We start from the raw sequence: 19,567 nt of genomic DNA, 5'->3' as shown, positions 1-19,567 counted from the left end.
ACTGTAGATCAAAAAATGTTAACCAGCTATTTAAGCATTTCAGCTATGTGGGATGAGTACAAGAAAGCTCTTGACTAGGAGCTTCATGTCAATTATGAATACTTTCGAAGTATATTTGTTAATGAATACAACATAAGCTTTGCAAGTCCTGCAACTGATTGTTGTTCAACATGTTTACGAATGAAGGAGATTAAAAACTGTGCAAATCCTGCAACAAAAGATGATTTTCGATTACACCTTAAACTATATGAAAAGCGAACTGATGTATTTTTCTTCTACTTAAGTCTAACGAAGAAGAATATCTTACTTTGAGCTATGACTGCCAAAGAAATTAGAATTAGTAGAATCTATTCCCATGATATCAGCCTCAACACTAAGTGCAAATTATATAAAACATTAATAAGACCAGTCTTGCTGTATGGATCTGAAACCTGGGCAGTTGGCAGTGCCGACAATTGTAGGCTGAGTATATTTGTGAGAAAGGTTCTGAGGACGATATACGGACCAGTAAATGATGAAGGCAGTTGGAGGAAAAGATATAACTATGAATTATACCAACTTTTTAAAGCACCAGATGTTTGCAGAGAAATTAAAGCTAGGAGAGTCAGGTGGCTGGGCCATATCTGTAGGAAGGATGAATTTGATCCTTGCAAGAAATTGACTCTCACTATACCTTTTGGCACCAGAAAAGTAGGGAGACCTCAGCTAAGATGGCTGGACGAAGTGGAGAAGGATATAATAGCAGCAGGTGTTAGAGGATGGAAAACAAAGGTGTTAGATCGAAGGACATGGAAAAGCATCGTTGGGGCGGTCAAGGCTGGAACCCGGCTGTAGAATCAAAGAAAAAGAAGAATCTATTCCCCGTAGAATTGATGTTGTAATTAAAAGCAAAAGTTGCCCTGTAAAATACTGAAATTCCCTCTCTAAAGAGTGAATGTAAAAATAACTTGAATATTTAAAATAAGTGTTCTTTTTTTCTCAATAAGTTTTTATTATATTTATTTACTTTTCCTTCTCAGAATAAATTAGTTTAAAATTTTCTTGATATATTTTTAGCATAGAATGAATACTTCTCTACGTACTAGATGGGTTCTGTTAAATTGTTGTGCGTTTATCAATATGTTTCATCATATGAAGCCAGTTGTGTAGACCAATTTACAGACAGTCATCCACGGTGCGCCATAGAAGACTGGTCTTCACTACACCCACTTTGAGAAGAGGTTGTGGGAGATTTGTTAGGATACCTCAGAGGAACAGGAGCTTCCGGAGAATACCTGTGTTAATGGATGCGTGCTTATGCCGGAGATCGAACCTGGGTTCACAGGATTGAGTCCAGCGCTCTGGCCACTGGACCATCGTGATGGTTTTGTATAATATGTATAAATATTGTGTGTGTGTGTGTGTGTGTATATATATAAAGGGGTAAAGGTATCCCCGTAACATGCCATGAAGGCACTTGGGGGGGCATGGAGGTAGAGCCCCATGCTTTCCATGACCTCGACACTAGAATGAGGTGGTGTGGTCGGTCGGCACCACGCTCTGGCCGCCTTTTACCCCCAGGAAAGACCCGGTACTCAATTTTATAGGAGGCTGAGTGAACCTCAGGGCCGTTCTGAAAGTTTGGCAACGAGAAAATATATATATATATATATATATATATATATATATATATATATATATATATATATATATATATATATAAGTGCTCTGCCCATGGGCAGATCTTTCATTGCAAACCCAGCATTTTCCTATCTTTCCTCTTTTCTGCCTTCCTCTCAGTTTCATCATACGATCCATATATCTTAATGTCGTCTATCATCTGGTATCTTCTGCCCCCAACTTTTCTTCCGTTCACCATTCCTTTCAGTGCATCCTTCAGTAGGCAGTTTCTTTTCAGCCAGTGACCCAACCAATTCCTAAATATAATAATAAATTATTTGCAAATAAAATATAAATATTTTGTGTCTATGTATGGAATTATCCGATTTACATCATGAACACATTGCAATATTTGGTTTTCCCCGTTTGTTATAATTCTTACAACTTTATATGCAGCATTCAGAAGCCACCAGACTGAGGATCCTGATTTATGAAGGGAGAGTAAATGTAAGTGAAGGAAAAATGGAGGTAGTGCTGAAATGGTATTAATAGAAATCAAACTACTTTTGTATATTCACTAATACAATTTTTTTTGTTTTATTTTGTTTCTTTTGTTTCAGGCCCCGCTCATATCCTGTGCCTCATCGTGGCGAGCGGGTGAAACAAAGAATGATGCATGATGCCAGTTTTATTAATGGCTGAAAGTATTTTTCCAATTTTCCGTGCCTTACCTTATATAGGACACTCGATATTTTAATTAATCCATGTTTAGGCCTATAAGAAATTTCTAAGATGTCACATAAAATTTCTTAGTAAAACTTTACCTACCAACACAATAAATACTGTAAAATGGAAAGGTTAATGCGTCCTTCTTTGGCTAAACAGGATAACTACAAGTAGTGGTACTGTACATACATAAGGCCAGGTCATGGACGCTGTTGATCGGAGACTCATTAAAGTAAGTTAGAGATTACAAATTGACTTATTTTGTTTTTAAATATAAATGCATCATTGGTTATAATTTGTATCACACATCATTGACTTGAAATTATTTTTTTCAGTAGAAATATTGAACGAAGTTCACATGAAATAGGTTCATAGTGAAGTTTTCTTTGTATTTGTTTCCATTTTCTCCTTTCGTCCATTTTCCATGTGACTCAAGGTTTCTTCATTTCCACACCTTCTCTGTGTTCTATTTTTTCTCGTGCTGGTATCTTTATACAGCTTTTTAGACGAGTCCAGTATTCATTGCTATTCTCAGGTGTGGATTTTAATGTAGCAGCTTTCTCTTGAAAATTTCTTCGTCACCTGTTTTCCTCTTATCTTCTTCAGACGAAAATCTACTTCGATTACCAACAGGACATGGTCTGAGTTAATATGGTAAAGCCTTTGCTTTTTTTTAAAGCAATTTCGGAATATTTCCTGCGCCAGTATGTAGTCTAATCTGATATCTGATTTCGTACCTTGGGCATGTCCAGATGTATCTTCTTCGTTTATGTTGTTGGAATAGTGTATTTTCAACATTCACTGCATTTCTCTTACAGATATTCACCAAAGATTCTCCTCTGTCATTTCTTTTTCCCAATCCACATTTTCCAACTGTGCGTCCATTTTGTCCTTCTCCTACTACTGCGTTCCAGTCGCCCATTAGGATTACGTAGCTCCCTTCTTCTCCTTCTCAACTATCTCTTCTATCTTGTCATAGATTTCTTCCACTTCCTAATCTGCTAATCCACTACGTGGCATGTAAGTTTGTATAATAAATCCACAAAACCAGGGTCGTCTTATATGGCAGATAAAAGAAAAAGAGATATTACAATTCTACATTAAAACCATTATAAAAAAACAACAGATCACATTCGTTGTCTGAGTCAAAGAGCTCGTAAAATATATCCTGAATTTCACTGTTGACAGCGCCATCATATAGGTCCCATTCTGAATGTGACGAGTCGGTTTCTACTTCGCCATAACCAGTCCATAACAAATCGTCCTCTGTGCTATCTATCGCGTTAGAAATTCCATATTTCTTTTAAGGATTTTATCACTGTTTACGCTTTACTTTTTCCCATGACAGTTGATAGTTTGAGGGTATTTTAAAAGACAGATCTAAGCAAAACCATAATATTGTGCTTCAAATTTATACCTCGTATTATCTGAAGACTATCTTATTTGCTGAAATATACGAGAGTATGAATAACATTTGCGGACAACTGAATCCTATAGATTCAAAATCCCCTATATCTACTTTCACAAACTGAAGGATGAGTAGGATGAGTAGTGAAAAATTGAGTGAGTTTTCAACCTGACAGTGATTTTTAACAAACCTTTTGCTTTAAATTGAGTGGCTTTCTTAATTCAAACTATATAAATCATTATAATTCATTCTCCGCAAGCAATATGTGGGCGTAACTCAATTATGAACAAAATGGTCTTTAGGGGGCTTTGAATCTAGAGGAGTCAACTCATAGTTGTCCGGCTTTTTGTTACTGCTACAGAAAAAGCTTTTATAACGTCATGAAAAACAACCATGCTGTCTTCTCCTGTTATTCATCTTCTTGATTAATTCCTCGTCACGTACAAGGGCACGAATTTGTGGTCCATTGATCTTACAAAGCAGAAAAAGCTGAAACTATATGTTGCAAACAATTACAATCAGTATTCAATGCTCTGACAAACTGTTTCATCAGGTCAAACTTGATGTGAAGTGAGGGAAAAATGATTCTGTCTCGGCTAACGATTGGTTCATATCATAACATAAAGTCGACTGTGGTAAAACATTACTAAACACGCTTTGTTTTTTTTTTTTTTTTTTTTTTTGGTTACAGTAGAGTATAATTATTATCGAAATGTGAACGTGAGGCCAACAGCCGGCTGGTATGTCTGAGCTTTTCAAGGGTTGTGGCACCACGGACTATTATTAATGTTAATTGAGCACCCACGTGCAATAATGGGGTAAGTAGTTACGAAATATATTCATACTTACCCCATTATTGCATGTAGGTGCTCAATTATGTTCTTTCATGTCCTTCCAGTCAAAATACTAACAACAATACGGTCTACCACAGAGTTTTGCGTTATTTTGGATGAGTGTCGAAATACAATTTTAATATTTTATTGCTATCACTGGGCTTGAAACGGAATTGTAGCGGTTTTATCTGTATTTAGTTTAACTTTATTACTAGTGAACCATTTATTTGATTAATAATTTGTCTTTAAAATAGGCCTACTCTTTATAAGCTACAGCTCATCGTCTTCTTCTATAAGCAGTAAGGACACAAGGAGCAGAAATAAAGGATGCCGGTGTCGAAACAATTTTAATATTTTATTGTTATTTGTTTTTCACTGGGTCTGAAACGGAATTGTAGTGGTTTTATCCGTATTTAGTTTAAGTATATTACTAGTGAACCATTTATTTGGTTTATCGTTTGTCTTCGAAATGGGCCTACTTTTTATAAGCTACAGCTCATCGTATTCTCTATAAGCAGGAACAGAAATAAAGGACATTCATATTACATAATTTTGTTCATTAAGAAATCACTCAACACTTAAAGATTTTTTCTTCAGAAAATATATTAATTACATATTAAATGTAAGAGGAAAACACTTTTCAATAATTACAAATATAATAATAAAAATAATACACTGCAATTACTTACGCATTAGGTATATACAACAGAGAAACCTACACTTTTCCTTTAGAAAACAAAGATTTGTTAAATCAATGGATAAAAAAACACAACAAGGGTTAAATGGCATCCCACTAAACACAGCTTCCTATGCTCTCCACATTCAGAAGACAAAATATATGTACATGACAAGGAGTAGGAGGCAGTTGTTGACAAGGCAGTACAAACAATTGCTGGTTTTCTTGCACATTTAGAGAACAACATGAACTTCAGATCGTCACCTACGAAACAGTGTTAATTTCATTTTTTTTTTCAAGAAAACGCAGTTCACCAAAACTACAGTAAATAATTTAGGGACTTGAACAATAGGTTGTGTGAAACTGCATCATAAATTATAAACAAATGTTTTGATGGAGTACTGAAAGAACTTCTAGAAATTAACAGCTCGGAGAGACACCATTTGTCTCGTTTCATATTTATTATCCACTGTTTCAACAGTTCCTTTTCTTTTCAAAGGGAATCTGAAAAAAAGAAAAATACTGTACACACCGCATGGTATGCCGGGCGTTGTTACACATTTATGCACGATGAGAAATGCAGCTAATTAACAAAACTATGGACTTAATTTCATAAAATTTACATGAAATATGATAAATCAGTTGTCTTTTTCCTTTTGACATTGCAGTTATATGCAGCACATACAACAGGCATGTTTTTCTTTGTTTTATCGTAGCTCTGCCTCCGTATACACAACATTGTAAGCGGACGAATTTTTACAGCGGTGGGCGCTTAGTTCATATCTGCCGTGTTTCGCGGTGGCACCGCAAAGAGCGCTGTACAGGACAACATGGCCACTCTATATTCTTCTCTTTCTAACTCGTTGGTCAAGTCCCATCTTTAAAAAAAAAAAAAGGACAAGTATAGGCTTCGCACAACGAGTTAGATACTGTAGAGAGGCCAAAGACCTCAGAAAGTTGAAGACAATTGAACATTGGTCCGCCATGTTTCGGTTAGTCAAAACAAAGGGGCGTGGCTCGGATGTTGTAGGAAATGACTGTGATGAAGTTAGTATTATTGTGAACTGAGTTACATATTAAGACTATGTTAATAATTAAAAGTAAAATACACACAAAACTTTACGTTTTATAACAGCTGTAGGCTTATGTGTTATTAGTTTCACTAAATATAGCCCAGATATTAAATTACAAGCTATACTCGATGCAACCAAAGCAAAGCACCTAAAGACGGATGAATTTAATCGGCAGAAGAAAAATAAATAATTTTTTGACTCCGTCACAAATTTAATTACCTTACAGCTAATCTAACCTAATATGAAATTATGTAATTCAGTGATCACCAGGTGATTTCAAGAGAGACGACGTATGTAACTAATAGGAGTAAAATATAGGAAAGGTAGTGGCGAAAATTAAAAAAAAAAAAAAAAACCCAGTAATTAAGTTATTGAGAAAAATTAATTTGAACTTGGAATTAACACAGAGAACTTTTGAAAACTGCAATTATCAAAACTACAAATAACTTCTTACCATGCAACATAATAATTAAAGAATGACACTAATAGAATGTTACCGTACTCATGATCATAACTCACCATATTTATTGAAACGATAAGATACTTACGATTAACATTGTTATCAGAAACAACAGGAGCCACAGCTAGGTACACTTCTTTTCGCGTGATGGAGACATCATGTAGTCTAATATAATTTAAAACAAATATTGTCGCGTGATGGAGACATCGTGTAGTCTAATATAATTTGAAACAAACATTGATCTCACACGTGTCTCGCAACTAGGAAGAGGATTTTGTAGAATAAAACTGTTCTTACATTATTTTGAACAATAATGACAAATTGTGTGTGACGCAAGTGCTAACTTTCCTCTTTGTTAACAAAAAGAGCACTACGCATTAATAAAAAGAAAATTGGAGTAGACCCTATAAACACAATAAATACTAAACTCTTGATGGTACAAACTTATTAATACAGATATTTCGCTTATGCTCAGTCCGTCTTATCTTATAATTCTCTGCGGCAATGGTACCTGTATTGAGAGGGTTTAATTATCCAGCAACGAATATTATGATTTACGGTACATTTCATTTAAATCCGAATGAGACATTTTTGGAAATTTTAAAAGTCTTAAGTATTACTTTTTCATTTATAAATCAGCTTTTTACAAAACCTATAGCGAAATGTTAAAATTAAATCTTGATGTATCTGAAAAATATAATACATGTACCAACTCGTTGCAGTGTACCTTTGATAAGCACTCCTTGCGGAGGCTGGCGGTACTATAGACCGCCATGTTTTTTAGGGGACGATCCATTGTATTATTGGCCTTCGCAGGGAGCGCTTATCAGAGGTCTTCAGCCTCTCTATAGTATCTAACTCGTTAGCTTCGCATCATGGCGGGATCCTTTCAATGACTCATGCACCTCACGTTTCACCAGTTGTTCCATGCTTTCTTCAATTTCGGACTTATCGTTCACCAAGTATTAAGTTTTTATAAGGTTGAGAATGTGCTACAATATGGGAAATTCACTTTTAAAAAAAGTCTTTAAAATTTGGTTGATCTACTCACTAATGAAGTAGTGTGAAGTCCATGCTGCAGAAGTTATCAATCAATATTGCCAACACATAAATTGTATCCCTGTCAGTCTAACACCCGGAAATCTGTCAGAATCCGTCAAAATAAAAAAAATAATAAGATCCACTCGATATATCTATATACAAATGAAAGCAAATATTAACGCAACTTCCTTACCAATCATGATTACAATAATAATAATAATTCATCCACATCATCTGCCTCTAGTTCTACAGTTGATGTGCTCGGTTGGTCTGCGCTCCCCCAAAAATTAAACAATTAAAAATAACAGCAGCTAAAAAAAAGTCAAAAGACGATGTAAATCGTAATTTCCGCCAGAAAATCCGTCACCCGTCAAAGCCAATATTTTCCCGTCCATTACGTTGAAATTCCGTCAGCTTTGACGGAACTGACGGAATTTCTGTACAGGTGGCAACACTGCTGCCAGTTACTTTGGAGTTGAACCAGAGCCTTCTTTAGTTACAAGCCGGGGCATGGGTAGGTTTGGCAACGCAGAGTGGAGGCGGGAGATTTTAGAGTGATATTGTGTTTGCTCATTGCTTTCGTTATACGTAACGCGTATTTTTTCAATATTACTTCATGCACAAAGGTAAGATCAAGATTCAGAGTAGTGATGTAAATTATTACGGGTTCGAAAATAGTGTTTTATTGCAATCAATTAGTTATACTTCAGAATACGGCGTAAGTAGGCTACTTACATACAAAGGCTGCCACTTAAAATAATTACAAAAAAACATGTTTTCATTGATAGTACGAAGGTAAATAAATAAATAAAAAAGATATTCCTTGCACCGAAAATAATAAAATCAATAATGCAATAAAGACGTAAGTTCCTACGCAGTATTCTTAAGTTCCATTCAGTTAACAAATTTGTGGCTAGCAAATTGACAATGTTTTGCGACTCAATGGTGTTTCATCTGTGAAAGGTTTAGGATATATTTTAATATTATCTTATGCGATTATCTATCGTGTTTTTCTACAAATATTTCAGATGCCTAGAAAGTGCTGTGTGCCTATGTGTCGTAGCAACTACACTTATAATTAAAAAAAAAAATAAAAACATACTTGTTTTTTTACTGATGGTACAAGGGAAAATAAATAAATACTTAAAGAAATGTTACTTGTACCAAAAATAAATAAAATAATGACGTACTTTCGCAATACCCTATTCCAATCAATTAACCATTATGTGGCTAGTAAATTGACAATGTTTTGCAGCTTAATGTTGTTTCACCTCTGACATGAAAGGTGTAGGATATCATATGCATTTTAATTTCATGTGATTATGTCGTGCTTTTCTATAAATATTTCAGATGTCCAGGAAGCCAGTTTTAGTTTGAACCTGGCCAGTCACCATAACAATACTGTTATCCTAAATTATTTGTTATAAACTTTTTAAAATATAATTTTAAATAAATATAACTACAGAAAACAAGCTAAGAATTTGAATTATGCAAATAGGCCTAAAATAAAATGTAAACAGAAGAAACTATTGACATTCCTATTATAATAAAAGTATGAGGATGTAAATACAGTTAAGCCAAGTAAAACAATCTATGAAAAAATGAAAACACATCCCTTCAACATAATACGTAACAAAACGCAACATTATCTATTAAGTACATGTATGTATTAATTAGCGTAAACGCAGTGGACTTTAAATCCTGTAAATACCAAGTGGGTGAATGTAGAGTATCCAACGCTCACTGAACGAATATTTCACTTCTATCACTGCCAATGTTGCGCTATAATCTTATATGCAATGTAGGCTATAAAAAAACCTAAACTAACCAAACCTAACCTGTCAAATAAGCAACAAGTTATACTAAATATGTGTAAAATTGGCCTATGTCTCTATAGTGGGCGGGACATAAGTAACATTGACCAAACCAACAAAGTGATTATATGCATCTACAAATTATAGATAGTTCTGACGTATAGCAGGCATTCCGAATCTTCAACAAAACTGCAACATTTATGGAATCACAAAACAGCTGTTTACAATGACTTTGAAAACCAACGGCGTAACTTTATTGATATAGCAGGCGAGACCCAACAATTTGACTAGAATTCTGATACACACAAATCACAAATAAGAATATAAAAATGTGGTTATACAATATTTAATAGAATAGTCAATTACTTTGTCATCCATAACCGTAAAAATTCCCAAAGACTGCAACCATTTTATTTTCATTTATTGTCTTGTTTTTTTTATCACCAACACGCATTTAGTTTATAATACATCAACAATTAACGTTTGGTACGACCGCAAACATAATTCCATCGACACACACTTATATTGTAACATTAATTTACATTGGAAATCGGCATTAGCACAACACGTGTACTGTACGGTCAGCCTCCGGGTGGCAGATAATTACAGTGTTGCCGACGTATGGCCCCGGCTTGTAACTAAAGAAGGCTCTGGTTGAACCCCTCCATGTCGGCAAACAGCAATCAAAATTTTAAATTCTAATAGCATTCCGGACCCACACCTGTGGAGTAACGGTTAGCCCGTCTGGCCGCGAAACCAGGTGGACCGGGTTCGATTCCTCGTCGGGGCAAGTTACTTGGTTGAGGTTTTTCCGGGGTTTTCCCTCAACCCAACATGAGCAAATGCTGGCCCGTAATTTTCGGTGCTGGACCCTGGACTCATTTCACCGGCATTATCACCATCTCATTCAGACGCTAAATAACCTAAGATGTTTATAAAGCGTCGTAAAATAACCTACTACAAACAGCATTCAGGCCATCTGTCGGAAGGTTGAAGGAGTAGAATAGGAGTACAGCATCATTTAATTAAATTGTATTAAATATAGGGTAGTACATATAAATAAGCTAATAATGAATGTTATAAACAATACGTTTCAGTTTTACAGGAAAGTTTAATAATTAGCATAAGAATAAAATAGGCGTCCCTACATTCTGTGATAAGGACTTGTAAAATAGGTACAAACTCACAAAAAAGTACACTACTGCTCCTCAGAGATGTCGTGCCGTCCTCGAAATTGTTTGTAGATTGTACAACCCATCTATACAAATAGTCACTCACTCCTGATTGGTTGTATATTATATAAAACGCCAATGCGAACGCGTCATTTCAACTCGCTGCTTTCCCTTGCAGCTCACACTGTTTATAATGAAAAACCATAGATTACGTCATACACAGAGAGCACTCGGGAAAACCCCTGTGTTACCTAGATCCAAGCCCCTACAGTCTCGGCTGCGCGAAACGAGGAAACCGGGGCAAATTGAACGCCATATTGTTGGAGAGCAGACGCATAATAGTAGAACGTAAATCACGCAATTTAACGCTGTGATGATCTAAAATTGACAGATTATGGCCATTTTCGACGTTTAACGTAAAATTAGGACGAAAGAAACATATTCGAAGTTTCATTGATATGCGTTAGAACATTAAAGAAAAGAAAATACGTACGCAGCAATTTGTAGAAAACATACTCATACATCCATAAATAGGCCTACACAATACACATTATAGATTGTATAATTTTACGATAATCAGCAAATTGTTAGGTTTCAGAGAATCTAAAATTATATTAACATACATTACTCTTAGATCACAAGACATAAATATATGCACCTTGATTACACAAGTTCTTATTATAATCGAATTCTTAAGTGAAATAAATATGTGATAATCGGTATAGACCTGTTGTTAAGTTTTAGAGAATCGAAAATTATATTACCGGTACTTCTAGACCACATAATGTGCGAAGGTAGCCAAATTACATTGAATTCATTCTTCAATTAATAAAGGGAATGCTATCAATTATAAAAAGTATCGGTACCTAATACATTGCAAACAATAGGTAACGTGAAGACCTAAAAACTAAACAATCAGTTTATGCAAGATAAAAAAAACCGCATACTTTTTATGTGTGGATTTTTTACATATTGTATTGTTATTTTAAGTAAATAAAATAGATATATCATTGCTTGCAGAGTGTTGGTACATAATTTTTACGCACATATGTAATATGAAATAAGATGCCATTCCTTGCTTTTGTTAATAAAATATATCCGGCAAAATGTAAAAGAGTTATTTATAGGTGAACTCTGAATCATAAGTTCACAAAGAAGGCTTAGCTAATATAGCTATTTATTTATTTATTATCTATTTATTTATCCATATATGGATCTTGAATGAAAGTTTATTCTTGCAGATAAATTCATTCACATAATAAAAACAAAAAGTTATCTTTCCACTAATGTTTTAACATCTGATGTATAAGTCTAAATAATTCACTCAGTGGGATTTCTCTAAAGTCTGATATACCTGTACTAACAATTAAGTATTCTTTATTGTCGTAAACTACTGATTGATTTTTAATGATATTGATATTTTAACAACAGAGATAATATTATATCGTACCTTTTGCAAATGGCTTGGAAAATTAAACAGGGATGGTATTATTGCCGCAGTCTCATGGTCAACATTCGACAGGTCTTTGAGCGGCCTCATGCATAATATTCGGCACGTCTTTGAAATTTATTATTGTTTTCAATTTCTTGTGTCGCCGCTCCAATCACTCGCCTCAATTTCAATAATGCAACCAATAAGCTGCTTCCATTATTAAATGACACTCACTTGTCTAATCCACGTGGACTAAAACCGAGGTTGCAATGTCTTGTGCTGAGGACGAACATTAAGGTATGTGATTAAAAATTATTATTAAAGAGTTATTATTAAGAGTTAAGAAAGCCAACGTACTCGTATATGAAATAATAATAATAATAATAATAATAATAATAATAATAATAATAATAATAATAATAATAATAATAATAATAGACATTTAACAATATAACAAACTATATAGGGCTTATTCTTATCGAGAAAGTAGACGTGACAAAGTGACGCTTAGTGTGAAACCTACAGAGCAACAATCGGTCGGCAAAATTATGTTTCAAAAGCACACCGCACGTTATTGTATGATGCCGACATGTTAAGCATGAGTCCGCGGCGATAATATATCATCATATATCATCTTTCAAAATTCTATCGCCATTACTTTTACACTGTTCACTAAAAACACCCGAGACAAAACAAAGGACAAGTAAGACAATCGTGTTTACCGCTCTATTTCTACCAGTAGCATGGCGGCGTAAACATGCGCAGACTGATTTCAATTTTGGACAGCACACCAGCGCTCTGTGTGAGTCTAGTATACTATATAACGTCTTTGCCTAGATCACGGACTTGCCCAACAAGTTATAAATAAGGAGCGGATTTTTATGTGCTAAAGAATTTAAATATATTTATTTTTTATGTGCTAAAAAGTACGAAAATATTTGCTAAAAATAATAAAAAAAAATATTTCTTTTAAATATGACAAAAATACCTTGCTTAGCTTGGGGGGAAAAAAGTTACTAGGTACTCACCCACCACACTTGAGTGCTAGTAGTTGGCCGAGAATTATTGCAGTGAACAACAAAGGTCATTTCCAAATTCTCCATCACTTATGCATGCCGATTATCTCTGACAACGACTTATACTGTGAAAACGATCTTTCCATATCACAGGACGTCAGACGTGCACATTTAAAGAGAGGAATGTCACAAACACAAACACAGTCAATTTCACCTACAGGCAAACCCTCCAATACTTCAGCAACTTTACACATTTTTTTATATCCACTGTTTTTCCCAAACACATTCTGGTATTTGTCCCTTAGTACTTGTGCTTCTGGACCTGGTGGCGAGTCTAGTTTAATTTTCACGGCATGGACCTCCTTGTTTCAGACAACAGGTTTTTGGATGTTTCGAGTTTTTTATGCTGTCTCACAAAAAGCTTAGATTTGCTAATAGGAAAGCCAAATCGTTTTTAAACAACCATCTTTCAGTATATCTTGAAGGATATCGATTGACGCGAGAGATTTGTTTAAATTTAATAATGTTCATACCCGAGCTCTTATCTGCTGTGTTTCACAAACAAAGCGTGGAATGAAATCATCTTCAGCAACAATAAACATTCCTAATTATGTGTTGCAAGATCTCTCCTCCTTGTCCATGTTCATTTTATTCTCTAATAATAACACTGATATGCTGCCTAGCAGTTCTCAGAACTTGTGGCGATACTATTACAAAAATGTATCACGGATACACCTCACAGCGGTTGGAAACACGAAGCAACCAAGAATTCTTAAAAAGATAACGTACTTCTGCGTGACATAACTTATTTAGTTTTAAAATGTTTAAAAGTTCTTGTAAAAAATTATTCAAGTAAAAAAACTCCAAGATTTATGTGTTTATAACAGATTTCATGAAAATATGTATTTACATAATTTTTTGTGAAATAAAATGTGAAACTTCATGTTCGGAACTTTTTACTTTGTTAAATTGTGTTTTATTACACGCAAAAATAATATTTAATTACATAGGAATCCGCTCCTTAGTTATAAATAATTCAGACTGCATGAGGATTTGAACCCCAGCTCTCTAATGACGTAAAGAAACAAATTATATTGCAATATTTTAATATGTATCACGATGTAGTTTACAGTAATTATTACCTGGTTTTAATTGTTTATATGCCTTTAACAACCGCTATTTTTATTGGTAATTTCATTTTGAAAAGGAATCCCCTGCTTCATATTTCGTTAATTATTTCTTTCTGTCGGGCTTAAATGCAAGATGCATGGTTTGCAGCTGTTTATAGAATGTCAAAATTAATACATATAGGTAAGTTAACTCCAACTTCTTAAACTATATAACGAACCGTCACTATATTTAAAAGTATAAAAAAAAAACACTCACCAAAATATCACAAATATGTTGTAACGTAAGTATAAATCGACTATAATTAAGGTCCTCAGTTCCGACTAACAAGAAAAAACCGTGCGTAGAACTTTCGACGTACAGTACCGATAACATAAAAAAGGCTGAAGGATAACTACATATAGGCTATGATAGGTTATCTGTTATCTTTTTTTTGCTCATTTTAGGAATTTTCCAAGAATTACGTAAATGTCGGTTTTACAGGCAGGAGCCTTTCCATACATTGTGCGGCAAAAAAAGTAACACAACTGTATTAAATTATATTAATTAATACACCACCACCACCCCCCCCCCGCCGCCGCCGCCGCCGCCGCCACCACCACCACCACCACCATAATGGAGAATTAAATCCAGCAAGGAATTTTCAAGATCAATGAGATGGCCAATTTTCGGGGGATGATATGTAACACAGATGAGACATTTTTTAAAGTTGGAGGTAATTTCGACAAAGAGAAATTCTGGACGGGCTGAATACTGGGAAGGAGAGTGTAGAACAATTTTATGTTGGAGATCATTTCTAACATAAGCTGCTACGCCACCTCCCCGCTTTTCTGTTCTGTCATTTCTAAGTAACATATATCCATCCAAATGGACGAGTTAAGAGGGGAGTGTTGGTTGAACCCAGGACTCAGACACAAGTATGCAATGGAGGTCAAGTGGTAAGAAGATGGAGAAAAATTCATGGCAGTGAGACAACAAGCTCTGTGCATTCACATGAACGACTTTAAGAGTAATGGGAAGGATGAGAATGACAGATTTATCAGATCTGAGGTAGATGGTGACGGGGGAGAAGGATCGTTGCCATTGTCGGTAAAAGGGTCTATGGCACCATTTAGTGCTTGAGGATATACTGTGAAGGGATTGTTGTCATGGCTATTGTCGAGGTCAGGAGCAGTCGGACAAGATTTCTGCCAAATTCCTAAATCAATGTTGCCAACACAAAATATTAAACAATAAAAATGCTATAAAATTGTAACTTAAATTTTTAATAGATATTGACTTAAAATATTAATTCTATCACTATATTAACTAAATAAAAACTAGGGGTGATATATGCGAAACTTTAAAAATATAGAATGTATTAATAGTAATGAATTATTATCTAAAGAATTGCACGAAAGGGGAGAAAATAGAGAAAAAGTAAAAATAAAAACAGACAAAACTAGACCTTGAGTGTCATATTGCCTGACTTCTACATGTTCTGAAGATCCTTCATGCGCACTATTCTTCTTTTTGTGCCTTGGTGGTTTACTATGATCACGACGTTGCTTGTCCATACACTATGAAGTCCAAATCTTGTTATCTTAGTATCGTGTGTCGCACCTTTGTTAGATCCTCGCAGACCGTAATTTTAGAACCCTTCAATTTTCGTTTGTTGCTGAAAATTTCCCACCTCTTGCAGTAAGTCACGAAAGTCACGAATTTGACAATAATAGAACGAGGTTGATCACCATCTCGCCTACCAACACAATGGCTTCTGTCAATATCCGACACATTTAATTCGACACCTTTTTCCACAATACCAAATATCCTAACACACTGTCTAAACTGGTATTGCTCAAGACTGTCAATTTTACTTTCTAATTCACTAATATTTTTGTCTTTCTCGAGTAACGTTTTCTTCAACTCAGTAATCACGTCACTGTTTTGTTCGATGGTCGCTTTCAACTCGGCCACAACGGAATCCTGTATAATGTTGGTGATCACCTCCAGCCAGGCCACATCTTGCAGAGCCTCCTTCATGACACGCTGCATTGTTCCTTCGATTTCTACACTATTATCACACCTTTTCACACCCATTGTGTTGTCCAATATTAAACACCGATAAACTTTAAACACAATATAACTTTTAGACCAGCTATGCAACTGTAGTCACCTGCTTTGAGACTTTTTGTCAGGAGCAATAAACTGGCTTCTATTCGCTATTCACCATGACAGTTATGGTGTAGGCCTAATTTGTTAATTTGTGATATTTGTAAGGGATTAGTGAGTATATAATATACATACATATAAGGAATGATGAACAAGAGAAGAGTTTGGGGCAAAAGATATCAGCTGATAGACAACATTAAGGTATATGTATCATATGGGGAGGTTAAAAGGAAAGCAGGAAATAGGAAATGATGGAAAATGCTGGATTTGCAGTTAAAGACCTGCCCTTGGGCAGAACACTATGCATGTACACTACTGGTCAAAAGTTTTCGATCAGCTATGAATTTGACCAGTAGAGTGTGTGCGCGCACACGCAGACACGCACACACACACACACACACACACACACACACACGACTATATATATATTAGACTGTCATAGCAATCCTATGACTTATTGCTTCACCTTACTCGCCGCTTGGGCACTACTGTCGCAACAGCTGTCGAGTGTTGGCAAAAGAAGTGTCGGAGTTCCGCGACTATATATAATAGACTGTGGTGTAAGTGTGGCTTCTTTAGTTCTTACTTCCATGAACAGATGGTCGAGATAATAGTGTTGCCAATTGTACATAAATATACCCGCATTATAGAATTCAATTTTTTCATTCCACTCTACTGGTTGTAAAACAAAACTGTGTTTAAGTAAAAATTAATTTTTTGATCCTACAGAATATGTCATTACAGTAACAATTAATATTACAGGAGAAAAATTCGTTCCTGCGCCAGGGTCGAACCCGGGTCCTTGCTTTTACCTACCAAGTGCTCTAACCACCGAGGTATGTCAAAGTTCAATCCACAGCACCGGATCGGATCCCTCTCCTCCAGTGTTTTTCCATTTGTGGCCTGACTCCAAGCGTGCACACTCTCTCTCTCTCTCTCTCTCTCTCTCTCTCTCAATATTTGCACTTGAAAAGGAATGTGTTTGGGACAATGAGGAGGGGGACTCAAATGCGTTATTCATTTTCATGCCCGACATCTGGGTTCATAGGTATTATCGGAAGTTCAAGTGAAATTTGTGGTGATAAAATGCAATATTTGGGCAGATTTCCTTTTTTATAATTTCACAATATCTTCATCATCTAAGACAGGCTTAAGTGCACAAATTGCACCAGGGGGAGAGAAAGTAATGGGAAAAAAGGAAATTGGAAGATTCTTGCATAGTGAAAATTATGTTATGCAATAGCATACGTCTAAGTAAGGATATTTATCATAAATCTCGTGTGATGGGAAAGCAACATTAATACAGTACATCTAATCACACATTTATTGTGAACACCTGAGTGTAGTACACTGCTATATAGTACCTTGTAACTATATAATATACAATGTAAATTCATTTGTTACACTAGAAATACATACATAATAAAAACTATGTCGTATAAAAATATATACAATGTTATAAGATCTCGATTTCTGTAACAGATAATCTCTTTACTGAACATTATTTACAGCAGGAATTTGGAATATAATAATAATAATAATAATAATAATAATAATAATAATTATTATTATTTTATATCTCACACTAGAAATTATGGACAAGTATTCTTGCGTAATTTGCATTCTAATTATGAATTTGCGAAGTGTTAATGTACAACTTGTAAAAAAATGAAAATGGTATTCTCAGTGACACACCTAAAACGGATATATATATATCAATATGAAAGTAATATTTCCTTGTACCAAAATAATTCCGCAACTTTACAATGAAATAATGATGGCAGAAAAGGAAATTAATAAACCTATTACAAAAGAGAGTAAAAGTACTTGACAAAAAGACTTCAAATATTCACAATGCAAAATGTGAAGAATATGTTGTGTCTCAAATAAATGCGATATTCCACAGAAACACATAGATTGTATATTCTCAAAATATGCATCAAACTCTGAAATAGTTAATATTTCCTTGATTAAACAGTTACAAATGTCTGACAGAGTCAGAAGTCTATTCAAAGTACTCCTGATATATATATTTGTTGTATGGACTCACTGAGTTTCAGTAGTAAATGTAGGATGTGATGAATGTAAGATACGCTGTAAGCAGATTATTAAAGATTCAGGTTCCAACCAAATGGAATTAGAATGACCAATCTGCCCAAAAATTGGACGTAATGGGGAGAATAACTCTAGTACTGTATAAATACGGTTTTGAACAGCAACCATACTCTTATCCACTCTCGTTAACATGTTCGGGAGTATGTTCATCAAGTTACTTGAAGGATATTCCAATATCTGCAAAAAAAAATAATAATAAATAAATAAACAAAAAAGACTAAATAAAAATAAAAAGGCAGGAAAAAGATAAGGAATGAATTGAACTGAATTTAACAGAGGGAGACACTATGGCCCAGCACTGCGACCTTGTCCAGATCTATTGCGCTAGCCCTCTGGTGACGCATTCCCAAACCCACACCGGACGACCACACTAAGGTACTCTGGTCCAGGTTCGAGCAGGCAACCCTACTCATCCCTAGGCCAGCCCCCTCCATGCGTCACCAGCCAGTGTTCGGGGATTGCTAAGGAATGATAATGAAATGGAGAAATGGTGACGGAATGATGTAAATGCCTAATTTGGGGAAAAACGGAAGAACCCTGGGAAAAAAAACCCCAACTGCGACCTTGTCCACCACAAGTGTCACTATGGATTTTTTCAATGAAAAAATCGCCAGACATGACCAGGAATCTAACCCGCGCCACCTGCGTGACAGTCTGAAGGTCTGACCATTCAGTCACCACAGAAAGATGATAAGGAAATTAAACAAATGATACTACAACCTAAAAGGCACTCTGGTAAGAGAAAACCTAAAAATCACATTGACAGCAAATCAAAGAAAGCTTAATTGTTAAGATTTGTTCATATAAAATCTATAATCTCAATGTAAAATGCTAAACTTTTATAAAATGTGAGGTAATAAAATATACGCAAATTTTCATCACAAATATGTAACAGAAACTTTCAGACGGATATTATATTGATC

At 35.1% G+C, this 19,567-nt stretch overlaps 2 protein-coding genes across 7 annotated transcripts in view; both read right to left on the bottom strand.

Moving 5' to 3' along the window:
• The window catches only part of LOC138703493 (beta-1,3-galactosyltransferase 1-like), an 82,896-nt gene extending 68,164 nt beyond the window's left edge, over positions 1-14,732 (bottom strand). The window contains exon 1 of the mRNA XM_069831413.1: positions 14,637-14,732. The gene's annotated coding sequence lies outside the window, so the exon portion shown is untranslated. The remainder of the gene's footprint in view (positions 1-14,636) is intronic.
• Positions 14,733-17,815: 3,083 nt separating this feature from the next.
• The window catches only part of LOC138703465 (uncharacterized), a 59,797-nt gene continuing 58,045 nt past the window's right edge, over positions 17,816-19,567 (bottom strand). For 5 of the 6 annotated variants that reach the window (XM_069831378.1, XM_069831354.1, XM_069831346.1 and 2 more), the window contains exon 13: positions 17,816-18,821. In XM_069831378.1, coding sequence (XP_069687479.1) covers positions 18,576-18,821 — 246 coding nt within the window. In that variant the 3' untranslated portion in view covers positions 17,816-18,575. The remainder of the gene's footprint in view (positions 18,822-19,567) is intronic. The other variant, XM_069831386.1, reaches the window with a different exon arrangement.

This window comes from Periplaneta americana, chromosome 1, assembly GCF_040183065.1.
Source record: "Periplaneta americana isolate PAMFEO1 chromosome 1, P.americana_PAMFEO1_priV1, whole genome shotgun sequence".
Lineage (NCBI taxonomy): Eukaryota > Metazoa > Arthropoda > Insecta > Blattodea > Blattidae > Periplaneta > Periplaneta americana.
This window is presented reverse-complemented; position numbering and strand designations above follow the sequence as displayed.